The sequence below is a fragment of the Fusarium verticillioides genome, chromosome 6 (genome assembly GCF_000149555.1).
Source record: "Fusarium verticillioides 7600 chromosome 6, whole genome shotgun sequence".
Classification (NCBI taxonomy): domain Eukaryota; kingdom Fungi; phylum Ascomycota; class Sordariomycetes; order Hypocreales; family Nectriaceae; genus Fusarium; species Fusarium verticillioides.
In genome coordinates this window covers 1582361-1604044 of record NC_031680.1, presented here as the reverse complement: position 1 = coordinate 1604044, position 21684 = coordinate 1582361, and the positions used below count along the sequence as shown (strand labels likewise).

The 21684-nt window shown below is 49.7% G+C and overlaps 6 protein-coding genes across 8 annotated transcripts; 3 read left to right on the top strand and 3 right to left on the bottom strand.

Moving 5' to 3' along the window:
- Nucleotides 1-30: 30 nt before the first annotated feature.
- FVEG_02279 (V-type proton ATPase subunit E) lies at nucleotides 31-856 on the top strand (the record flags this gene model as incomplete). Its single annotated transcript, XM_018889502.1, has 3 exons — nucleotides 31-60; nucleotides 141-649; nucleotides 706-856. 3 exons carry the CDS (start codon nucleotides 31-33, stop codon nucleotides 854-856), a joined length of 690 nt encoding a protein of 229 aa, XP_018745656.1.
- A 47-nt stretch (nucleotides 857-903) lies between these two features.
- FVEG_02280 (hypothetical protein) lies at nucleotides 904-3307 on the bottom strand. Its single transcript, XM_018889503.1, has 2 exons — nucleotides 1876-3307; nucleotides 904-1824 (listed from the first exon to the last, which is right to left on the bottom strand). The coding sequence occupies exons 1-2, from the start codon at nucleotides 3091-3093 to the stop codon at nucleotides 1141-1143; spliced, it is 1902 nt and encodes a 633-aa protein (XP_018745657.1). The 5' UTR covers nucleotides 3094-3307; the 3' UTR covers nucleotides 904-1140.
- Nucleotides 3308-8026: 4719 nt separating this feature from the next.
- FVEG_02281 (phospholipid-translocating ATPase) lies at nucleotides 8027-13892 on the top strand. 2 transcript variants are annotated; one of them, XM_018889504.1, is made up of 3 exons: nucleotides 8027-8941; nucleotides 8998-12197; nucleotides 12243-13892. In XM_018889504.1, the coding sequence occupies exons 1-3, from the start codon at nucleotides 8483-8485 to the stop codon at nucleotides 13150-13152; spliced, it is 4569 nt and encodes a 1522-aa protein (XP_018745658.1). In that variant the 5' UTR covers nucleotides 8027-8482; the 3' UTR covers nucleotides 13153-13892. The 2 variants fall into 2 exon arrangements, with proteins under 2 accessions (XP_018745658.1, XP_018745659.1); XM_018889505.1 differs by having other exon boundaries at nucleotides 8998-13892.
- A 221-nt stretch (nucleotides 13893-14113) lies between these two features.
- Nucleotides 14114-16452, top strand: FVEG_02282 (NAD-dependent aldehyde dehydrogenase). Of its 2 annotated transcripts, none has more exons than XM_018889506.1 (2): nucleotides 14114-14308; nucleotides 14391-16452. In XM_018889506.1, the coding sequence occupies exons 1-2, from the start codon at nucleotides 14229-14231 to the stop codon at nucleotides 16156-16158; spliced, it is 1848 nt and encodes a 615-aa protein (XP_018745660.1). In that variant the 5' UTR covers nucleotides 14114-14228; the 3' UTR covers nucleotides 16159-16452. The 2 variants fall into 2 exon arrangements, with proteins under 2 accessions (XP_018745660.1, XP_018745661.1); XM_018889507.1 differs by having other exon boundaries at nucleotides 14373-16452.
- On the bottom strand, nucleotides 16274-20151 carry FVEG_02283 (hypothetical protein). The gene is made up of 2 exons (XM_018889508.1): nucleotides 16910-20151; nucleotides 16274-16853 (listed from the first exon to the last, which is right to left on the bottom strand). Exons 1-2 carry the CDS (start codon nucleotides 20009-20011, stop codon nucleotides 16485-16487), a joined length of 3471 nt encoding a protein of 1156 aa, XP_018745662.1. The 5' UTR covers nucleotides 20012-20151; the 3' UTR covers nucleotides 16274-16484.
- Nucleotides 20152-20499: 348 nt separating this feature from the next.
- Nucleotides 20500-21555, bottom strand: FVEG_02284 (hypothetical protein). The gene is made up of 4 exons (XM_018889509.1): nucleotides 21378-21555; nucleotides 21168-21279; nucleotides 20953-21050; nucleotides 20500-20895 (listed from the first exon to the last, which is right to left on the bottom strand). The coding sequence occupies exons 1-4, from the start codon at nucleotides 21412-21414 to the stop codon at nucleotides 20795-20797; spliced, it is 348 nt and encodes a 115-aa protein (XP_018745663.1). The 5' UTR covers nucleotides 21415-21555; the 3' UTR covers nucleotides 20500-20794.
- Between the last annotated feature and the right edge of the window lie 129 nt (nucleotides 21556-21684).

Sequence of the window (21684 nt, the reverse complement as noted above, 5' to 3'; positions counted from 1 at the left end):
ATCTAACAAATCCATATCAATCTGCCCATCATGTCGCAACACGCCTTGTCCGACCAGCAGGTACGCATGCCCAAACGACGCAATCCCTCGTCCATCTCACCAGTCCTCTAATTCTAACGCGCGATTCTCCCCACAATTAGGTCAACAATGAGCTCAGCAAGATGACGGCCTTCATCAAGCAAGAAGCCATGGAGAAGGCCCGCGAGATCGAGATCAAGGCCAATGAGGAGTTCGAGATCGAGAAGTCCAAGCTCGTCCGCCAGGAGACAGACGCCATCGATAGCCAGTACGAAAAGAAGTTCAAGCAGGCCACCATGTCTCAGCAAATCACCCGCTCAACCGTTGCCAACAAGACGCGACTCAAGGTCCTCGGCGCCCGCCAGGAGCTACTCGACAACATATTTGAGGAGGCCCAGAAGAAGCTCGCCGAGGGTGCCAAGGATAAGGGCAAGTACCAAAAGGCCCTCAAGGGTCTCCTGCTTGAGGGTTTTTACGCCCTGGATGAGCCTGAGCTCCAGGTCCGCGCGCGCAAGAAGGATTACGATGTCGTCAAGAAGGCCATCGAGGAGGCTGCCAAGGAATTCAAGAAGGAGCTTGGAAAGGACATTGCAGCAAAGATTCAAGAGGACGATCCTCTCCCCGAGGGAATGTACGTGCAAACCTGTTCCAGAAAATCCCTGAAGTGGCCAGCTGACAGAGTAATAGTGCTGGCGGTGTGGTTGTTATCAGTGGAAGTGGAAAGATTGACATCGATAACACTTTTGAGGCAAGATTGCGACTCTTGGAAGAGTCTGCTGCTCCTGCAGTACGAGAGGCTCTATTCGGCAAGAATCCTAACCGCAAGTTCTTCGACTAAACCCCCTTTGGCTACCATAAATATCTCTATATGGGAGCCTCTACGTACGTACCGTTTCCATGAGTGCACGACTGGGGAGGCTCTTCAACCGTTCGCGACCCGCATTGTTCATCAGTCTGCGCTTGTAGTTTAGAGGCTGTGCATTGTGCTTGATTCTCTTGTCTGATTTGGGACTTGGCCCGCGGTAGAATTGATTACACGTTCAAATACTCGCGACATACAACAGTGCCTAGTGAATTGCCGCACGCCATCATTCCTTTCGCCTAGCCCTGTAGCTCTCAAATTTATTTCACCTTGACTACGATCGTATCGGCGTCTACTGCTTCGTGGAAGACATCCTCTGATTCTGTAGGGGATGGTTCAGCCACTGGATCCGGCACACTCTGTGGTGCTTTCTTGAGGAAGCTCTTCATGTAATTCTGCTGCTTCGGAAGAAAGGGATCCTCTTTCTGACCTGGCAGATCAAATATGCTCTTCTTCGCCTTTCGACGTGTACGGACTGAGTGTGCAAGTCGCTGCTGGACCCATTCTATGACGCTTTTGGCTTCTGTACGAGCGAGTTTCATACCCGCATCGTTGATCTTTCGCCAGATTTCCCTCAGTCTGACTGCAAGCTCGTCAACATCGCGATTGAACTGTTTTTCCTTCTCCGGATCAGCAGATGGTGCAAATGAGCCGTCATCCACGACGATATTGATAAGAATAATGTTGGCCTGGAGGAGGGCGAAATCTGTCTTGGGCCCGACGAAGAAGTCCTCGTGATCCAAGAGTGCTATGACGCCACGAATAGTAACCACATCGTCGGGATGGTAGCGACCCAAGCTTGGGTCGTTGAACAAAAACACTACAGCCAGTCGCCGTCTAAGCTCGTGAGATCTGGCTTTGCTGATAGGCAGACACGCAAGAGCATTGGTCCTCACACATTGTTCTTTGACTAATGTGTGCAGCTGTGTACATGTTTCAGAGCACTGCATACGTGTCAGTAAGAATCTCGCGTACCACCCTTGAGTGTAACTCACAAATATGTCCCAGCCAGGCTGAGGAATAGCTTCGAGAAGGGCATGGATAGAAGTTTCGTAAGTGGCCAACAAATCAATCTCATATATCAAGAACTTATCCATTGACATACGTAGGAGCGTCCGCGAAGCGTAGACAACCGACTCCCGGGACATGTAGGGCGAGATGGCTGTGAGAAGTGATAAGAAGGAGCTGAGAGATGACCAGTCGCGTCCTTCATAAGGCTCGGCACTTGATTTCAGGAGATTCAACTGAGAGTCTTGTTGTTCAAGCTCAGAAAAAGCGCCGAATCGACGAAACAACTCCTCCAAACGACGCGGCGTGACAATGCGCGCGACTACTTCTGGACACGAGCTGAGCAAGTTACAGTATTCTCGTCTGACAAGAGTTGACTTTTGGGAGCAAACCTCATTCAGAATCCATTCGAAAAGCTCATCCGGGAGTCCCCCCTGCATTTGCAAGATGGTAAGAGGTAGTCCAGAGACAAGATGTTGCTCACGTGTCTGGTAATCGCCTTGAGTCAACAGTCTCCATGGCCCTTTGTTAAACTTTTTGGGGGCAGCTGTGGAGGATGGTATTGCATATCCTTCACGAAAGAAGCAATATCGAAGCTGTGAGTGTCCCGGTGCTGACCTCTGAACAGCTCTCATTACTTTCTGGGCATCTTGACCGGTGTTGTTCTTGATAATGCCCTCCATCACATCCCGTGACATCTCATCTGTTGTCATTTGTTGATCATGTTGTTCAGTAGTTGAAAAGGCCTTGATCTTCAAAGCACTTGCATGAGTCGCATCGTCCTGTCTAGCATCCTTTGCCAGAGCTTTGAGGTCGAATTTGTGCTTGGACATTATCGCCAATGGGGACGCAGGAAACTCAACTGCAGTTCTCTTGGCCCTTGGGGTTGTAAAGGGATTGAGGAGGGGAGTACCAGCAGCCTTTCCTGGACGACCTCGTCCGAGGATAGCGGACAGATCCTCCAGCGAATCGTCTGAGGATGCTCCAAGATCATCTTCTTCGTCCGAATCTTTTATCTCGAAGTCTCGGGGAATTGTTGCCGTCTTCTTGACTGGAGTAGCCAACTTTTGTTCCGATGGTGATGAAGGTGGCTGTGGTGATGATGGTGGGTTTGGTGTTAAGGTTCTGGAGGTCTTGGGTGTTTGTGACTTTGTCATGGGTTTGAAGAAACTCATAATATTCCCATTTTTACCCTTTTGAGACATGGCGTATCTGATTCGATAGCCAGCGGTAGTTCTTAACAATGCAGCAGGTTATTTGGAGAGTCTTCTGGTATTGATACCTTCACCTGCGAAAATGACTGCAGGTACAGGGTGTGTGAGGGAAGTACAAGATGCAGCTACGACATACTAACCGCGTTAATGGCTTTAGGTTGAGACGCGTTGGGGTACGGTGAGGCTGGTGACTAAGTGTGGCTGCTGTGGCTGTCGGGGCCCCCACCGCAGGTAGACGCTGACTGCGATGGGTTACGGATATGAATAGCATGCATCATCAATCATCATGCGACTGTGTCTAGTGCTTAGGTAGCTTAGAGAAATCTCTGCTGTTAGTACTGTAGAACAACTGGCATCTAAAAGAAGTTACAGGCTGCAATTTGGCCGCTGGCAGACCTCGCCCTACAGATGTAACCATTTCTAGATGTGGCGCTCTACGGAGTACCAAACGGGCGGCTAAAAGGAATGGTGACAGTTCTTGGCCTGGCCCCCTTTCTCTACCTAGGTAGGCTAGAGTTTCCAGAAGAGTCTCTTGGACATCGGTCTTCTAGTCCTCAGCATTGACCAGGCCTTTATCACGATGCAGACGTAATGCTGTTGTTTTTAGCTCACTGGTTCGTGCTCCAAGATACGCGGCGTGTGCGGGATCAAGCCTCATAATCTATCAACGACACATGGGTGTTTCGTAAGGGGTTCATTATGCGTTTAATGCTAACACCGCCGAGAACGCTGGAGAACGATCGTCGGAAATGGAGCCTTTGCGTTCATTCCAGTACCTATCTCGTCTCTTATTACTGCACAAATCATACTGCAGTATGTTTGGAACCTTATGTCTGGTATGCGACCCCGAGATGTCGACTTGGAGCTTATTTTTTTCCGGCACCGGTCTAGTGCAACGTCGATGTTGGTAGGTACTAGGTAATGGTGCTGTGAAGAAGGATTATTTTATTAGGTCTAACACGCCCAAACAGACTGTATTATACCAGTAAGCTCAGATAAGTACGGAGTAGATGTGGTTTCGGCATCCGAGCCTGACAGGAGTCCAGGGCTCGGGCTATTGTTATACTGCTTTTTGTTAGATGATGACGCCTGAATACGACAGTGGGTCATTTGCGAGCCAGTCTCAGACGTCCAATCCGAGGCTGACGCAGCACAGCCCAGCTCGGCGCGTTCCATTCTTTGCATCTGAAGGGTTGGATCAGAATTGATGGATCATATGGATCCTTCCATCTCTCTAGCCTGGGCAGTCCTTGGATTGATAAAAATGCGCTTCGAATCAAGAATTAGAGGTTGACCGTTTGACTCAGCTGTTACGACCAGCTGGTTCTGTGCCCTACAAACAAAAAGAGCTAGCAGAGGCGATGTCATTTTATCATTCTTGAAATTCACGCCCGCCATCACGAGGTATATAGATGATTCCAACCAGCCGATATGATCTTGGAGATCTAGTTCTACTCGTGATATTTGGCAACCCCTGGGGAGTCCTGTCACTGGAAATTTGGACCTGCAGATGGTAGGCTCAGGAGAGGAGACCCCTAGCAAGGGTCCTCTCCAGTTGACGAAACAAGGAGCAAAGGGCACTCGCGTTCCTGAGCGGCGCTGAGCTAATAAGGCTTTAAGACAGGGGGACAATGGGCCTCTGTTGTTACTTGCATGTACCTTGTCCAAGGACAATGCAATGGTTAGTACAAGTAAGAAAGCCAAGCCAAGCATCCACGGGTTTTCATGATCGGATAGGACAGTGCAGCAACAAGGGCAATTAAGTTAAGTGCAATGTAGCACTATGAGAAACAAAGTCCTTCGTGTTTCCGTCAATCCTCATACGGGAATAACACAGACTCGAAAAAGATCACATCTCTAACATCTGGGCTTGACCAAATTGAACTTGGAGTCAGGCTGAATGATGAAACGTCGATTTGATGGCGAATCTCTACTAACCAAGTGGAACCGTAATCCGTCACCTGTGGTGCAGCACAACCTAACGTTAGAAGAGGAAAGAAAACCTATAATTTCTGCTCTAAATGACAAAAATGATTGGGCAAAGTTGACATAGATCCTGTTGGGGTTTTATATCCATCTTTTTCGGCATCCCAGGCCAGGTTCATATCTTTTCTTGAGGCACGGCAACGCCGCACCCAGCACCGCAATTTGTTCGTTCCATGGGCTCCGTGAAAGTGTTAGACCCCGCTGTGTTTGTAAGCCCGGTCCGTTGATTACAAGTGACCGACCGATGCTGCTTTTTATTATTCATCAGTCATGTCTGCATCTGTTTATGAGTTACGGGGTAGTCCCAATTGGATCCATGACGGCGGAGAAATATCGTGGCGCTTTTTCTCGCTCCTAAGTAAAGTCCGTGAACCCGACACTGGGGAGGTAAAGTCTGGACATAACGGGACCTGCGGAGGTTGACGACAAGTTATATTTCCATCCAAGAGAGGAAGGCGCTCATATAAACCCGGGATGCCCTATTGCCAAGGGGCATAATTGGATTTGGTGTATATCGATATTAGAGTAGGAGGTAAATAGACAAAGGACGCCGCGGGTCAGGAAAGAAACGGAACAGAATAAACAAAAAGAGAGCGGCCAAAGTCTGTTTAATGAGGGGCTGATATTCATTCATTCATTCATTGAAGCAACGTGGGGCTTATGCTACATACAGTAATAATTTAACCTTGCTGGTCCTCACTCTATCAGGCAGGGACGTGAAGATCTGGTCGAAGCTTGTTCCTCGTTGTTTATGAGGCTGTCAAGTGTCTCTCTACCAGGAATAACCCTTACCTTCTCGCACCTGGACAGTAAATATCCTCGTACAGGAAGAAAGAAGTCTTATATCTTCGTTCCAGCGTGGTATTCAACATCAATAAAGGAGTATGAGGCGAAACCGGATCTTTTCCCGCAAGCGACCATTGAGATCATCACGCAAGGTTGGATAAATAAGAGGTGGAGGATCCCGTCTTGAAACATTGCAACTGCTGCTACCTACAAGTTCCTGGAGAAGCTGTGCTACCTACCTATCTTCTGTTCTGACTATTGCTGGTGCAGTACATATTGCGCAACCATCCTCTGAACCCTCGTCAGGAGATTTGTGCAGTCACCGCTCGCAATCATCTATGTACATATGTACTTATTTACGGTCGATTGTCCAGGGTCGCCAACACGGTGAGGATCAAAAGATTCGACAATTTATCAAGGGTGGTACTCAGAGGAACCCCGCCCCTTTTCGGCCTCCATTGATTGATCCAAGGGGAATTCACAAAACCATTGATGACGGTGTCGACAAGTTGCCACCATATTTGACCCTTAAGGACTAGTCATGATGGCTACAACGAATAGAAGCTTATCTGATTTTTAAGATGTACGCTATCGATATCTTTGGTTGCAATGACAATAGTCACGGCCGGAAGGGATTGGTGAAATGCCCGTATGCGGAGTCCATCCACGGAGGCGACGGAGCCGGAGCTTCCATCCATGGACATTGGATACCCAGGTTAGTAGGTATACCTAAAGTTTAGGTACTCAAAACCCTCAAAACTCACGATGGTTCGAACAAGACTAACGAATCTTGACAGAAAACACGCATCGGATATCCAGGGTCGCCGTTCACTTGATTATATCCTTGGCAAATCTTAGGCGCGACCTATTGTAGGTTCCCCCCTTTGCAAGGGGTTGGCTAGCTGGTGCTTCAAGGGGGCAGTAAATGCCAGCTGGAGGCGTATGCAGCAATAGATCGCAGCAAGCTCTTAACAAAGTTCGCCAAGGGCCGAGTGATTTATTCGAAGCTAGGTCACGAAGACTTCCTAAAAAGACGCAGATATAGTGGAAGGGCTCAGTGTATGTTTAATACTGAAAAACCGTTGCAGCGCATTTTGTTGTGTTGTAGTCGTGTCAAGGTAAATAAATAGACCCCTGGCTGACAAGCCTCTGTTGGAGTTTCCCATTCTCCAACTCCAAATGTAGAAAGAAAAAACACCAGGAGTGTCGGGGATAAGTAGCGGCCGACCACGCCGCAAGACGCATACACTGAATGCCCGAGGGAGCCGCCCATGTTCCCAAGGCTGAGGTATGACTGATCTATTCACGTTAGACCAAGATAGTTCTACAGCCTAGTTAGCTGCTGAGGGCAGTACTGTACAACACAGTCGAAATTCCCGACGACTTCCGTTAGAACCGTGGCGCCGGCGTTAGTGGACCACTGGACTCTGCAGGTCGCTGGGAGGCAAGTGATCCATAGGTTCCATTGGATTTTGACCGTTGCCTATCCGTACCGCTGAGAAGTTAACTATCCATGACGGGAACCAGGGAGTACAGTACTAAGTTCAGTCGGCATGTCAGGTATGGCAGATGCCCGAAAGTACCGTGCTAAAAGCCTGGAGTCCGTTGAGTAGAAGACACTTTGTTCGTGATGGATGCTGTTTGTGGGTGGATAATGAATGACATTGAATGTATAGCAGCAATGCGACAACACCGCCTTGTTAAGGCTGTCAAGGCAAGGTAGAGGGTAGGTATGTAAGCACTGCAAAGAAGCTTAGCTGCTAGGCATCAGTTAGTACACAATGCGAGACAGCGCATCGCAATCGTGAGAATCCAATCCATCCAATGCAAGCATCCATCCATATCCAATCTGTATGCAGGAGCAGATCCATGGGTACTTAGGGGGTACATTCCGGGCAGATGAAAGAGTGCGTCGGATGGGCCGGGATCAAGACTCCCCACGCACACCCACCCACAAGAAAGCCTGCGACCCACGCCCCCGACACCCACTCTCCACTACCCATTTCCCTTCAGCAGCGCTCCTCAGCGAGTCCCAGCGGTTGTCTCGAGCGGGTACCACCCAGAAATGGCTATCCCAGAGTGCTAGAGTCTCAGGCTCTCTCGCTGCCTCTCGCTTTAACTGGCGGACGGGACGGGGCCCGGGGAGGGTCTCTCGTCTCTCCAAAGTCCACCGTAGCTTTTTTCCCTTGCCGCCCCGTTCTTTCCATCGCCCATTGCCTTTGCTTACACAATTCAATTCCCCTTGTACCCGTACCTTCTCCCAGCCAGCCCGTTCGTTTCTTCTCGTCAGTCCCATCTCGTCACCATCAACAACCTTACCTTTACTCTCTCCACGTTCACCTTCTTGTACCGTTTCGACGATCTTCAAACGGTCCTGGCGAAGCCGTTTCACACTCGACTTTATCACATCGTCGCCGCCAACAGTAATCTTTGACTCGACAAGCAGCTGGTGTTGCTTCAATTGTACCTGCTCCATTCACTTCGACTTTGTACCATATACGCTTAATCACACGCCTTTCGCTTCTCTCGACTCCGACTTGGACTTGTTCAGTTTCCCCAATCTGGCTGGCATCGAGGGGCCGATCGGGCGCTTGCCCGCGACTTCATCATGACCACAACAACAACCTCTGACGGCCACCTTGACCCGCAGGCCCTCAGTGCCACCCAAAGATCGCGATGGGCCACACAAAGAAAGAGTGTCAACAGCAGTAACAACAAACGCAATTCTCTGCTCGAGCGTATGGGACATAAGAAGACAGGTTCCAATGAGAAGAATCCCCCCTCCGACGGATCCGACCCTCACGGTGACGATGGCCAACCGCCCCAAGCAAACCCCGAAGACCTGAATGGTGGTGAGGCGGACGAGGATCACGAGAACCGCACCTTATTCTTCAACCAGCCACTGCCTGAAGAGCTTTTGGATGAAAACGGACATCCCACTCAAGTCTTCACGCGAAATAAAATCCGAACAGCCAAATATACGCCTCTATCATTCGTTCCTAAAAACTTGTGGTTCCAATTCCACAACGTTGCTAATATATTTTTCTTGTTCTTGGTTATCCTGGTCGTAAGTTGACCATCCGGCCCCCTTTACCTTCGCGAGTAACCTTAACCTTGAATTAGATCTTCCCGATTTTTGGTGGTGTCAATCCAGGTCTCAACGCCGTTCCGTTGATTTTCATTATTGCAGTAACTGCTATCAAGGATGCCATCGAGGATTACCGACGAACTATTCTCGACATCGAACTCAACAATGCTCCTGTCCACCGCTTACGAAACTGGAACAACGTCAATGTTTTGGAGGGCGACGTTTCCATGTGGCGTCAATTCAAGAAGGCCAATTCGAAATTCTTCGGTTCTATCTGGCGAGCAACTCAATCTCTGTGGTCCAAGAAGGCGAAGGAAGAGAGGGCGAAGCGGAAGGCCGGCCCTGCGGAGGATGATGCGCCTCGGCCTTCAGTCGAGACGCACCGAACTCGTCAATCCATGAGACAGTCCATTGCATCGCCTTTCACCGGCCGTGAGTCCTTCATGTCCGCCCGAGAGGACATTCAGATGACTCCTGTTCCGTCACCTTCACCTCAGGCCACACCTGCACAATTTGAGATGCCCGACCAGCAAGATGCCAAGCGCGCAGCAGCTTTATCGCAGATGAAGTCTGATATTATCAACTACAACCACCCCCCATCCGGTGCCCGATTTCAAAAGGATACCTGGAAGAGTCTCGTCGTTGGCGATTTCGTTCGTATATATAATGACGAAGAATTGCCCGCGGATGTCATCATCCTATCTACCTCCGATCCTGATGGAGGTTGCTATGTCGAAACCAAAAATCTGGACGGCGAAACTAACCTGAAAGTCCGTCAGGCTTTGCGTTGCGGCCGAGGTCTAAAGCATGCCAGAGACTGCGAACGTGCAGAGTTTGTGATCGAAAGCGAGGGACCTCAGCCAAACCTCTACAAGTATAACGGTGCCATCAAGTGGAAGCAGAATGTCCCCGGCTATCTCGACGACGAGCCCGAGGACATGACGGAACCTATTACCATCGACAATCTCCTCCTACGTGGATGCAACCTCCGGAATACTGAGTGGATTGTTGGTGTAGTTGTTTACACCGGACATGACACCAAAATCATGATGAACGCCGGTATCACTCCTAGTAAGCGTGCTCGCATTGCTCGAGAGATGAACTTCAATGTCGTGTGTAACTTTGGTATCTTGCTTATCATGTGTTTGCTCGCCGCTATAATAAACGGCGTGGCATGGGCAAAGACAGATGCGTCTCTTCACTTCTTCGACTTCGGATCCATTGGTGGCAAACCAGCTATGAGCGGATTTATCACTTTCTGGGCTGCAATCATTCTGTTTCAGAACTTGGTGCCCATTTCACTCTATATCACCCTGGAAATTGTGCGAACCTTGCAGGCTATCTTTATCTACAGCGATGTGGAGATGTACTATGAGCCGATCGATCAACCATGCATTCCCAAGTCATGGAATATTTCGGACGATGTTGGCCAAATCGAATACATCTTTTCCGACAAAACCGGTACTCTCACGCAAAACGTCATGGAGTTCAAGAAGGCAACGATCAATGGACAGCCATATGGAGAAGCTTACACGGAAGCTCAGGCAGGAATGCAGAAGCGACTTGGCATTGATGTTGAGAAGGAAGGAGAGAGGGTTCGCGCCGAGATTGCTGACGCCAAGGTTCGGGCGCTTGCTGGTCTTCGCAAAATTCACGACAACCCATATCTTCACGACGAGGCTTTGACATTCATTGCTCCTGATTTCGTTTCCGATCTCTCTGGTGAGTCAGGCCCCGAGCAGCAGGCAGCCAACGAGTATTTCATGCTAGCCCTGGCTCTCTGTCATACTGTAATGGCTGAGAAGGTTGATGGCGACAAACCAAAAATGATTTTCAAGGCACAGTCACCAGATGAAGAAGCCTTGGTTGCCACTGCTCGTGATATGGGTTTCACTGTTCTCGGAAGCTCTGGTGAAGGCATCAATCTGAACGTGATGGGCCAGGACCGACATTATCAAATTCTTAACACACTTGAATTCAACTCTAGTCGAAAGCGAATGAGTTCAATTGTCCGGATGCCTGATGGTCGCATCGTTCTCTTCTGCAAAGGTGCAGACAGCATCATCTACTCTCGCCTGAAACGAGGCGAACAGAAGGAGCTCAGAAAGACGACTGCTGAGCATCTCGAAATGTTTGCCCGGGAAGGTCTTCGAACACTGTGTATTGCCCACAAGGAAGTTTCCGAGCAGGACTACCGAGCTTGGAAGAAAGAACACGATGCAGCTGCTTCTGCTCTCGAAGAGCGGGAAGAGAAGCTAGAATCAGTGGCCGAGCTGATTGAACAAGATCTCTACCTTATTGGTGGTACCGCCATCGAGGATCGTTTACAAGATGGGGTACCCGACACAATTGCTCTCTTGGGCAATGCTGGCATCAAGCTTTGGGTTCTCACTGGCGACAAAGTTGAGACTGCTATTAATATCGGCTTCTCTTGTAACCTTCTGAACAACGACATGGAACTGATTCACCTCAAGGTCGACGAGGACGAGACAGGCGAGATCACCGACGAGACCTTCTTTGACATGGCAGAAAGACTATTGGATGACAACCTTCAGACATTTGGCATTACTGGTAGCGATCATGATCTCGCGCTTGCCAAGAAGAACCACGAACCGCCTGCCCCAACCCACGGACTTGTCATTGATGGTTTCACACTCCGATGGGTACTCAACGACCGCCTGAAGCAAAAGTTTCTCCTGCTCTGCAAGCAGTGCAAGTCGGTTCTCTGTTGTCGAGTCAGTCCTGCGCAGAAGGCTGCCGTTGTGGCTATGGTCAAGAACGGTCTCGATGTCATGACCCTTTCCATTGGTGACGGTGCCAACGATGTTGCCATGATCCAGGAAGCCGATGTTGGTGTCGGTATTGCTGGTGTTGAAGGCCGTCAAGCGGCCATGTCTTCTGACTATGCTATTGCTCAATTCCGATTCCTTCAGAGACTGGTGCTCGTCCATGGTCGATGGTCATACCGCCGTCTGGCAGAGAGTATCAGCAATTTCTTTTACAAGAACATGGTCTGGACCTTTTCCATTTTCTGGTACGAGATCTATTGTGATATGGATATGACATATCTCTTCGACTACACATACATTCTCATGTTTAACCTCTTCTTTACTTCGGTCCCTGTCGCTATTATGGGTGTTCTGGATCAGGACGTGTCTGACAAGGTATCGTTGGCTGTTCCTCAGCTCTACCGACGAGGTATCGAGCGACTGGAGTGGACCCAGCTCAAGTTCTGGTAAGTAGTCCTTGACATCGATGCCCTGTGCTAACTCTGCCAAAGGCTCTACATGATTGATGGTGTTTATCAGTCCATCATGGTTTTCTTCATTCCGTATCTTCTGTTTATGCCTGGCACCTTCTTGACTGGCAACGGCCTTGGCGTAGAGGACCGTCTTCGATTTGGCGCCTATGTTGCTCACCCCGCCGTCATCACGATCAACATGTACATTCTGATCAACACCTATCGCTGGGATTGGCTGATGGTGCTCATTGTTGTCATCTCTGATGTATTCATTTTCTTCTGGACTGGAGTGTACACTTCCTTCACCTCGTCGGCGTTCTTCTATGGTACTGCTGCACAGGTATATGGAGAAGCAACCTTCTGGGCATGTTTCTTCCTCGTACCTGTCATCTGTCTCTTCCCGCGATTTGCTATCAAGGCTCTGCAGAAAGTGTACTGGCCTTACGATGTCGATATCATTCGTGAGCAGGAACGAATGGGTAAATTCGCACACCTCGACCAGGTCGAAGAGGCCAGTGATCCTCTCACCGCAGACACCAAGAGTGACAAGTCCAAGTCATCTAAGAGCTCAAGGAGGTCAAAGAAGATGCCCAAGCACGTGGCTTATGGCAGTGTTGATGAGGATCTACGGCCTATTTACCCCCCTTCAACAGCGACACGAACCACGACATATAATCAGCACAGCCAAAATGGCAGCGACTCGACCAATTACACGGCACATCGAATATCGTTGGATGTACCAATGCAAGCCCGGCCATCGATTGACCGAGCGCGACCATCATACGATCGTATGCGAGCCTCGATGGACAGGGTGAGACCCAGCTTTGAGGCCAGCAACGACTTCACATCGGCAGCGCGACTATCGAGGATCGAGTCAAGTCAATCGCAAGGAGGTCGATTCCGCCCTCGACTTAGAGGACTTTCGTTGACTAAGAGTGCCAACATATAATTCCGGCCCTTTGCATCGCGCTGTACATGATGCTCAACTCGACTTTTGCCGACGACACGGCTCTGCGGACCCGATGCCGAGTTTTGTTTCGCTCGACCTTTCCTTGCTTTTGATATCCCAGGCCTCAGACAGCCAGTGATGCACTTACGATCTGCATGAGCGATCTATGAGTTGCTTTCCGCGGTCTTTGTATGCTCATGCGCTTTAGCACGCAACGAAGGCAACGAGGTCGAATTGGTTTTTATTTATTTCATAATACCCCCTATGCTTCAACTGTATTGAACTAGGAGGTTTGCTTTTACACACGCAGGGCGTTATAAGGGGAAATGTAAAAGGGGTTTTTTGTTTTCTTGTATGAATTGATTTGATTCTTTGGCGGCTTCGGTACTATCACTTTTAGTCTTCCTTCATCTCCCATGTTGTTTCACACTTTTCTTTTTAGCATCTTTAGAGCTGGAAAGCAGCAAACCCATTCTCTGACGAAGATACATTTCATTATTGCGTTGTTGAAGAGAGGGAGAATAGCGAGACGAGGAGACGGGTTGACTGGGGCTGGAGAGGATGTCACACTTGAGGAAGCGAGCTTGAAAGACAGAAAGACAGAAAGAGTGGGAGAATACAGCGGTATTGATGCTGTAAATAAGAAGCAGTTATATAATCAGGTTACCATCTCCTTTTGGAGACCAGAGACGAAAATCAATAAGACGATTTGCAAATTCAATCTCACGTTCGAACCCGAGTCCCTTGATGCTGCTGGTGGTGACGACTTTATATAGCATTCATTCTTTGTAGTGTGTGTGGTCTTATGTTGCTTTATGGTTCGAGTTGATGAGCCTCACAGTCACATTCAGGGCGAGTACGAATACGGCGGATCGTTTCCCTTGGCGGTCAAGGCTTGGCAGGAACAGTGAATGGAACTTGGTACGTACCGAAGAAGGGGACTTCAGACTCCCGTCCAGCTCCGACTTTAAATAACACGCCCACTATTCAACTTGAACCATCTCCAGTTGTCGCATGCTACAAAGGGGACGTACAATTTCTGCAGAAAAGACAAATTGATCTTGTCGGAATCTGCAATGGGGAATCAAGAACAAGAACCATTGCTCCTCACCGCTTGGCGGAGGTGCAATGAGTTTGCTGCAGAGCACAACATCTCGTACGTTATATTATATTACCCACGCTCTACTCTACCAACGAGCCCATTGACCTTTACCTATAAGCTAATTCACTCTTTACAGGCAATCTGTAGTCTCTGCCGTTGGGACGGTCGCTGCCATTGTCATTGCAACTCTAATTCTTCGCCTCACAAACGTTATCGCTACAGCCTCTATCAAAGCAGCCACCGGTCGTCCTCGCAAGTTTACCGTTCCCGCGCCCAAGATCCCCGAGCCTTACTCCACCGTCGACGCCCCTTCAGTCAGGGTCTCCGGCAGCTCAGCCGTTCAATGCTATGCACCAGCTACTGGCCAGTTCCTAGGACAAATCAACCCTTCTACACCTGCTGCTATCGATCGAGCTGTTGTCGCCGCCACGGCTGCCCAGAAGGTATGGGCCGAGACAACCTTTGAGGAACGCCGGGCTGTGTTGCGCTCGCTGCTGCAGCACGTCCTCGACAATGCTGAGGACATTGTCAAGATTGCTTGCTTGGACAGTGGAAAGACTATGGTGGATGCTCAGTTGGGAGAGATCCTTGTCACAGCTGAGAAGCTCAAGTGGACTCTCGACCACGGTGAAGCTGCACTGCGCCCGTCTCGTCGTCCTACCAATTTTCTCATGATGTACAAGCGCAACACTGTCCACTATGAACCTCTTGGCGTTGTTGCTGCTCTTGTCAGCTGGAACTATCCATTCCACAACTTCATCGGTCCCGTCATCAGCGCCCTCTTCTCTGGAAACGGTATTCTTGTTAAGGTTTCTGAGCAGACTGCTTGGTCTAGCCAGTACTTCACCAACATCGTCCGTGGCGCTCTCGTTGCCCATGGTCATGATCCTCAGCTTGTTCAGACAGTCGTGTGCTGGCCTCAAACTGCCGGACATCTTACTTCACATCCTGGTATCAGTCACATCACCTTCATCGGTTCTCAGTCTGTCGCCCATCATGTTGCTGCTAGCGCGGCCAAGAGCCTTACTCCTGTTGTCGCAGAGCTTGGTGGTAAGGATCCCTTCATTATTCTCGATTCTGCTTCTCGAGACCTCAAACGCATCGCCGAAGTCATTCTTCGTGGAACCTTCCAAGCCGCTGGCCAGAACTGTATTGGTATCGAGAGAGTCATTGCCCCTCGTGCAATCCATGATAAGCTTGTCGAAATGCTTGCTCCTCGCGTCAACGCCTTACGTCTGGGCCCTGAGGCTGATGTCGGTGCCATGATCTCTGATGCCTCCTTTGACCGCCTTGAGGAACTCATCGCTGAGGCTGTTGCCCAAGGAGCCCGTCTCCTTGCTGGTGGCAAACGCTACAACCATCCCGAATATCCCACTGGTCACTATTTCCAGCCGACTTTCCTCGCCGACGTCACCCCCGACATGCGTATTGCACAACATGAGTGCTTCGCTCCTGTTCTTACCCTCCTCCGCGCCAAGTCATCGTCCCCTGAAGATATCCTCGCCATTGCTAACGCCCCCAACTTTGGCCTCGGTGCCTCTGTTCACGGTTCCGAGCGTGATCCCAACTTGCAGCCCATCGTCAGAGGCCTCCGCGCCGGCATGGTCGCTGTCAATGACTTCGCCGTCTACTACGCCGTCCAGTTGCCCTTTGGTGGTGTTGGTGGCTCTGGTTATGGCCGCTTTGCAGGCGAAGAGGGTCTACGCGGACTCTGCAACATGAAAGCCATTTGTGAGGATCGCTTCGGCTGGCTGGGCATCCGCACTGGTATCCCTCCCCCAGTGCAATACCCTATTAAGAGCCAGCCCGATAGCTGGAAGTTCACACATGGTGTTGTAGAGCTGGGATATGGAGCTCCCCTGAGAAAGCTCAAGGGTCTCGGCAATATTCTCACAAACATGTAAATGAGAGCCATAGAGATTGGAAGAGATGGAAAGACTGAAGACACATGCTGGGTGCCAGGCCATGACATGTATGCCTCAGCTGGAGTGCAATAAAGCACGGGATGAACATAATTCTCATGAGCTATGAGCAGATCAGTTGATTAAAAAAAATGTAGATAATATTGTCCGATCTGTTATCCGTTCAGGACATGTGAGTAAACAAACAATATCGTTAATGCTAAAACCATAGTAATTCATTGCGCCATGTCATAAATCCTGAGCCTTCTTGAACACCTTTTCCAGCCATGGCCAATCTCATCGTCAAATGTCTACAGCAAGCAATTGCTTCACCATCGCCGACCATACACTTCACTCTCTTCCTTTCTAGGCCGCCCAGGCCGTCTCTGCGATGAAGCCGCAGTTCTACGCTCGTTGGCATTGAAACTCTCGTTGCCGACAGCGGAGGGATCAGCGCCAATAACAACTGGGTTCTCCGAAGATCCTGGCTTGAAGAGGTTGATGATTTCATTGATGCCGAGCTTGAGAGCCTCCTTACGCATGCCACCCTCGATGGCCTGCTCAGCCAGTTCACGCTTCTTCTCCTGTAGCTCAAGGATACGTTCCTCGACAGTTTGAGCGACTGTGAGCTTGTAGATGATCACATCGACTGTCTGGGTCAGACGATGGACACGATCAATTGCCTGTTCTTCGACGAACTAGCAAAGAAGTTAGCATCGTACTATGAAAAGGGATCAAGAATAGGAGAACATACTGGGTTCCAGAAGGGCTCGAGGATGACAACTCGGGTCGCTGCCGTGAGGTTGAGTCCTAAACTACCGCACTTCAAACTACACAGCAGGATGCGGGTCTGAGGATCGCCCCTTAACTTTCGTAGACTTTCTTCGCGTTGGTCGTTCTTCATGCTGCCATCGTAACGGACAAAGCGGAATCGTTCCTTGCGGAAGAAGGGCTCAACGAGATCAAGCATCGAAGTGAACTGAGAGAAGACAATGAACTTGTGTTCCTTGACTTCACCCTGAAGAATCTTGATGAGCTCACGAATCTTGGAAGAAGCAAGAACTTGAGGGGAGTTGGCGTCGCGGGATGGATAGAAAATGCTGTCGTCCTCTTCAGACGAGACATCTGATTCGTCAGAGTCAGAGTCAGATCCCGAATCTGAAGCCGATGATCCAGAAACAGCTGTTGTATCGGCGGCCGTAGTATCAGCATCTGTGCTTGCGTTTGTGGTGTCAGCTGCGTGAGGCGGCCCATCGTCCAGCGTCTGGGCAGCCATGCGCTTTGTGATATCTGTCAATGACGCTAAAGAGTCATCAGAGTCAGAAGCCATGTCCCCTTTGCTCTCGTCGTTTTCGATGAAGCTGCTTAGGTTACTCTTGTCCTCAACCTTACTCTCTTCATCTTCTGAGTCATCGGAGCCAATCCAGTCGCCTCCGCCCTCAGCATTCTCATCTTCTTCACCACCAGCCTTACCCAGATGTATGGAGCCCTGCTGGTCCTCGGGTACAAGCCACGAGCCTTCGGCCTCTTCTTCCTCATCATCGCTGTCAACGATGGCGTTGCGATTCCGAGGCTGGCGAGCTGTCTTCTTTGGGGACTCTGCGTCCTCATCATCACTGTCAACTACTGTATTTCGGTGACGAGGTCGTCCTGAAGTCTTCTTAGTGGACTCGTCGTCATCGTCATCAACCTCAACAATTTGCCTGTCAATGACTTTTTCGTCAACTATTTCCTTCTTCTTGTCCTTCTTCCTGCTCTTATCCTTGGGCTTCTTGGGTCCCTCTGACCGCTCTGGCCTTTCGTGGTTGTTAAAATATGCTAGATCATCATAGCAGTCAGAACAGATGTCTTTGCCTGACTTGTTGTCTTCGGCACTCAAGCCTCGCCCGCAAATATTACAGTCTTTGGAAACGATGCCCATACCGGCGAACATGTCAGCCATTGCATCAATGTCCGTATCCTGGGTCTTCTGGGTAGCGTCTGTCGACATTGCGTCTTTGTCCTTCTCCAGCTTGCCCTCAACCAGCTTGGGATGATTGCAGGCCTGGCGTAGGCGGAGTAGCAGAGTCAAAGCGTTAGCATAGTTGACTCTGCCTTGCATCATCTGCTCGATACTTCGGTCTGCTCGAGCAGCTAATCGATCGTAGAACTTGCGCTCTGCAGGTGACAATGCAGTCGATATAGTAACAACCTTTCGCTCGGTGACCTTGAAGCCTGTTGAGGACCCCTCACCCTCGGCGGAAGGCTTACCACCAGGGTTAAGCGCGCCAGCTTCCTTGAGGATTTCTTTGGTTCTTCGCTTCATGAAGCATCGGAGAAGACTGTGTAGTCTTCGGATGGCGATGTGACCGCGGCCATTCTTCAGAGGTAGATCAATATGCTCCTTCCATTCCTTGAGATCGTCATAGGGTCGAATACGGAGAAATTTGATAAGGGACTGGAGTTCGTCGAGGTTGTTCTGCATAGGCGTACCAGACAGACACCAGCGATATTCGGAGTTTAGGGCGTAGCAGGCCTTGGTAGCCTTTGCATTGCGATTCTTGACTGTATGGGCTTCGTCGAGAACGACTCGCCACCAGTGCAGACCAAAGCATCCTGCTTTCAGTCCATTCTCGGCATCTGAGGAATTGCCATGCTCAGAAACCAGGATTTGATAAGTTGTAATGACAACATCGTAGAGAGCGAGCTCCTTAAATCGCTTCGTACGGTTCGGTCCATGATGTACGCAGACTTTGAGACCATGAGTCTTTTCCACTTTATCATTAATTTCGTGTTCCCATTGTCGAATCAAAGCAAGTGGCGCCACCACCAAGGTTGTCTTTTCGATCTTCTCAAAGTGCTTCTTCCATCCGGGAGCGTCCTTGGCTGGCTTCTGATTGGTAAGGATGAGTGAAATGGTCTGAAGAGTCTTTCCAAGACCCATGTCATCGGCGAGGATGCCTCCTTTGGGGACTTTTCCTCGCTTCACAGGGCCAAGTTCTCGCCCTCGCATCCACTCAACTCCCTCGACCTGGTGAGGTAGTAGCTTGACCTTGAGGCCATCCACTGTACCGTCTTTGGGATCTTTTGGATCGTCTGGTTTCTTTTCACCATCAGCTTGGCTCTGTTCCTCGCCCTCCTCTTCTCCCTCCTCCATGCCACCCTCAAGCAAAGCCTTCAAATCAGCACTCGCCTTGGCGGGATCTGTGTAGAAAGTCTCCTCGCCGTAATGTCTTGCGGGCGCATATGAGGATGCAACTGGTGGTGCAGAGGGCGCACCTGAGCTGAACATGGGCATTGGTGGTGGTATTCGATCCTGGTAAACCGGTCCTCGAGGGCCTGTGATTCTAGCACCGTTGTTGCTGTTGCTGCTTCGACTATCGAGGTGGTGTTCCGGTCGTGTCTTCTGCCGTATGAAAGGGTCTGCTCTCTGCTTACGAGAGGACATCATCTTGGTAGGATGACCGAATGTGGGTGTGTTGGTTGCGCCAGCGGGATTAAAAGGGTCGCTCATGTCTCCCCGAACTTTGCCTTTGAGCGAGCTCATACCACGGACAAGGGCAGTGATATCATCGTCGGGAGACAATTCGCGAGATGTGTTTTCTCCATTCGGAGTGATGGAGTTCAGAGGCACCTTGGGAGGCGCCCGTTCGTTGACCATGGCGCCGAGGTCTCGAAGAGCAGTAGAATCGCTGAGACGTGTCTTGGAATGCGCATGCGCATGCGTATGCGTATGGCGTGGGGCAAGTTTGGAGAAGTCAGGTTGTTGTTTTGACGAGAGGGTCGTTTGTGGTTTAAATGCAAAACAACCACCGGGTTTTGATTTATTGATATGTTTATTAGGCGACCGGATTGAAAGGTCGTCGGGGTACTTCATTCATACGCCGGGCGGTGAGTGTCGTCGTGAGGGTATGTGCAGCTTGGTGAAGCCATTGAGTACAAGGGACTTTGCATGAGTGTATCGTTTTGGTATCGTCCAAAAATGACATAATGAATTGCCCCAGCAACGGATCAAGGGTGTCATAATAATAAGTCTTGAACAGTCCAGGCTTTGGGGGATGGTATGTCTAGTATTTATGTCACTAGCGCACAACCCCTCTATATGTGGCCCGCGTAAAGCACTGTGAAGCAGGTACCTTAGCCCCGCGGTAGTTACTGCAGGTCCCCTTTTTCCTTCAACTGTCATTGGGCTCACTTCATAAATAATCTTATGCATTTTATGCAAGTCAGATCTCAAGCTTCCATTGAAGTCATCAGCAACAACATCCATCATGGAGGAAAGAAATGGAACTTGGTCCAAAGTGACAAAAATACTGAGGTTTAGCACAAGTTCAAGATAAGTTTATTATAGGCCTAGTATACCTTCTTCTGAGTTTATTAAGAAGGTATACTAGGCCTATAATAAACTTATGTTTTCTTGCTTCCTGAGGAAGAGACAATGAGCCATCGTGAGAATGGGGGGTAAAGGACGCAGAACTCCTTAGACTTGAAAGCTCATTCATTCTTATAAGAACTCATAATATAGATATCCTGTCCATCAATTCCCGCCCAGAGTACGGATAAGTTTGGAACCTTGAAAATCATAACACTCAGCAACAATTAAAGGTGATTTGCTCTTCCACTAGTCCTCCCGTTATATACAGTCCGCCCTCTTCGCTTACTATGCCAGAGGGACAGGAGCAGGGGCTTCGGTGCCAGAGGCCTGCTTACCACCGACGGGAGGGAGGAACATAGGTAGGTAAGTAACAGCAAGAGCCATGACTGCGTCCTGTTAGCACGTATTCTCGAGATTCTCGAACGATATAGGGGTGGTCTTACTGGACATGCCAACGGAGAAGTATCCAGGAGTGGTGGAGTTCTTCTTCGAGTCCTCGCTCTCGCCGAGCCAACTCTGGATAGAGAAAACAACCGATGCCCTATTACCAAGTCTCGTTAGCAACCCAGCCGTAAATCATATTTCGCTTCGATTCGCATCGCATCGCATCGCATCGCGCCACATCTCCGCATCCTCAAGGCTCGTTCGGCAAACGTACCATCCAACCATTTTGTTGCGCGTAAACATAGCAGCCATTGGCAGGGTGGTAGACATCGTTGAGGAGAGATCGGTCGAGTCACCTGAGCCCTTGGGCTCTTGGTAAGGGACGACTGTCACGCAGTTAGCTTCAAGTCGCAATGATGGTGATCGAATTGTGCATCGTGCGCAAGGCGATTGACTGATACTGGGAGTTAGAGGGCAATCGTACTCAGGTCAACTCTTCTGGGGTCCTTGGTAGGCGACATATTTACAGCTGTGAATGAGGAATAGTGACGGTTGTTCAATGGTTGTCGCAATTACCTCTGAGCTCGCGCGACCTGTCGTCTCGGGGGTGGAGGCTGAGTTAAGTTGTGGCGCTTCCTTGGGTGGGGTAGCGTGGCGTAGAGATGACCTACCTAAATAGGAAATGGCTTCTTATGCCTGATCAAAGAATCACTTATTAACAGTAAAACATAAATATCCACATTATAGAAGCTCTTCAACAGCGGCGTTACCCAGAGGCAGAAATTAGAATG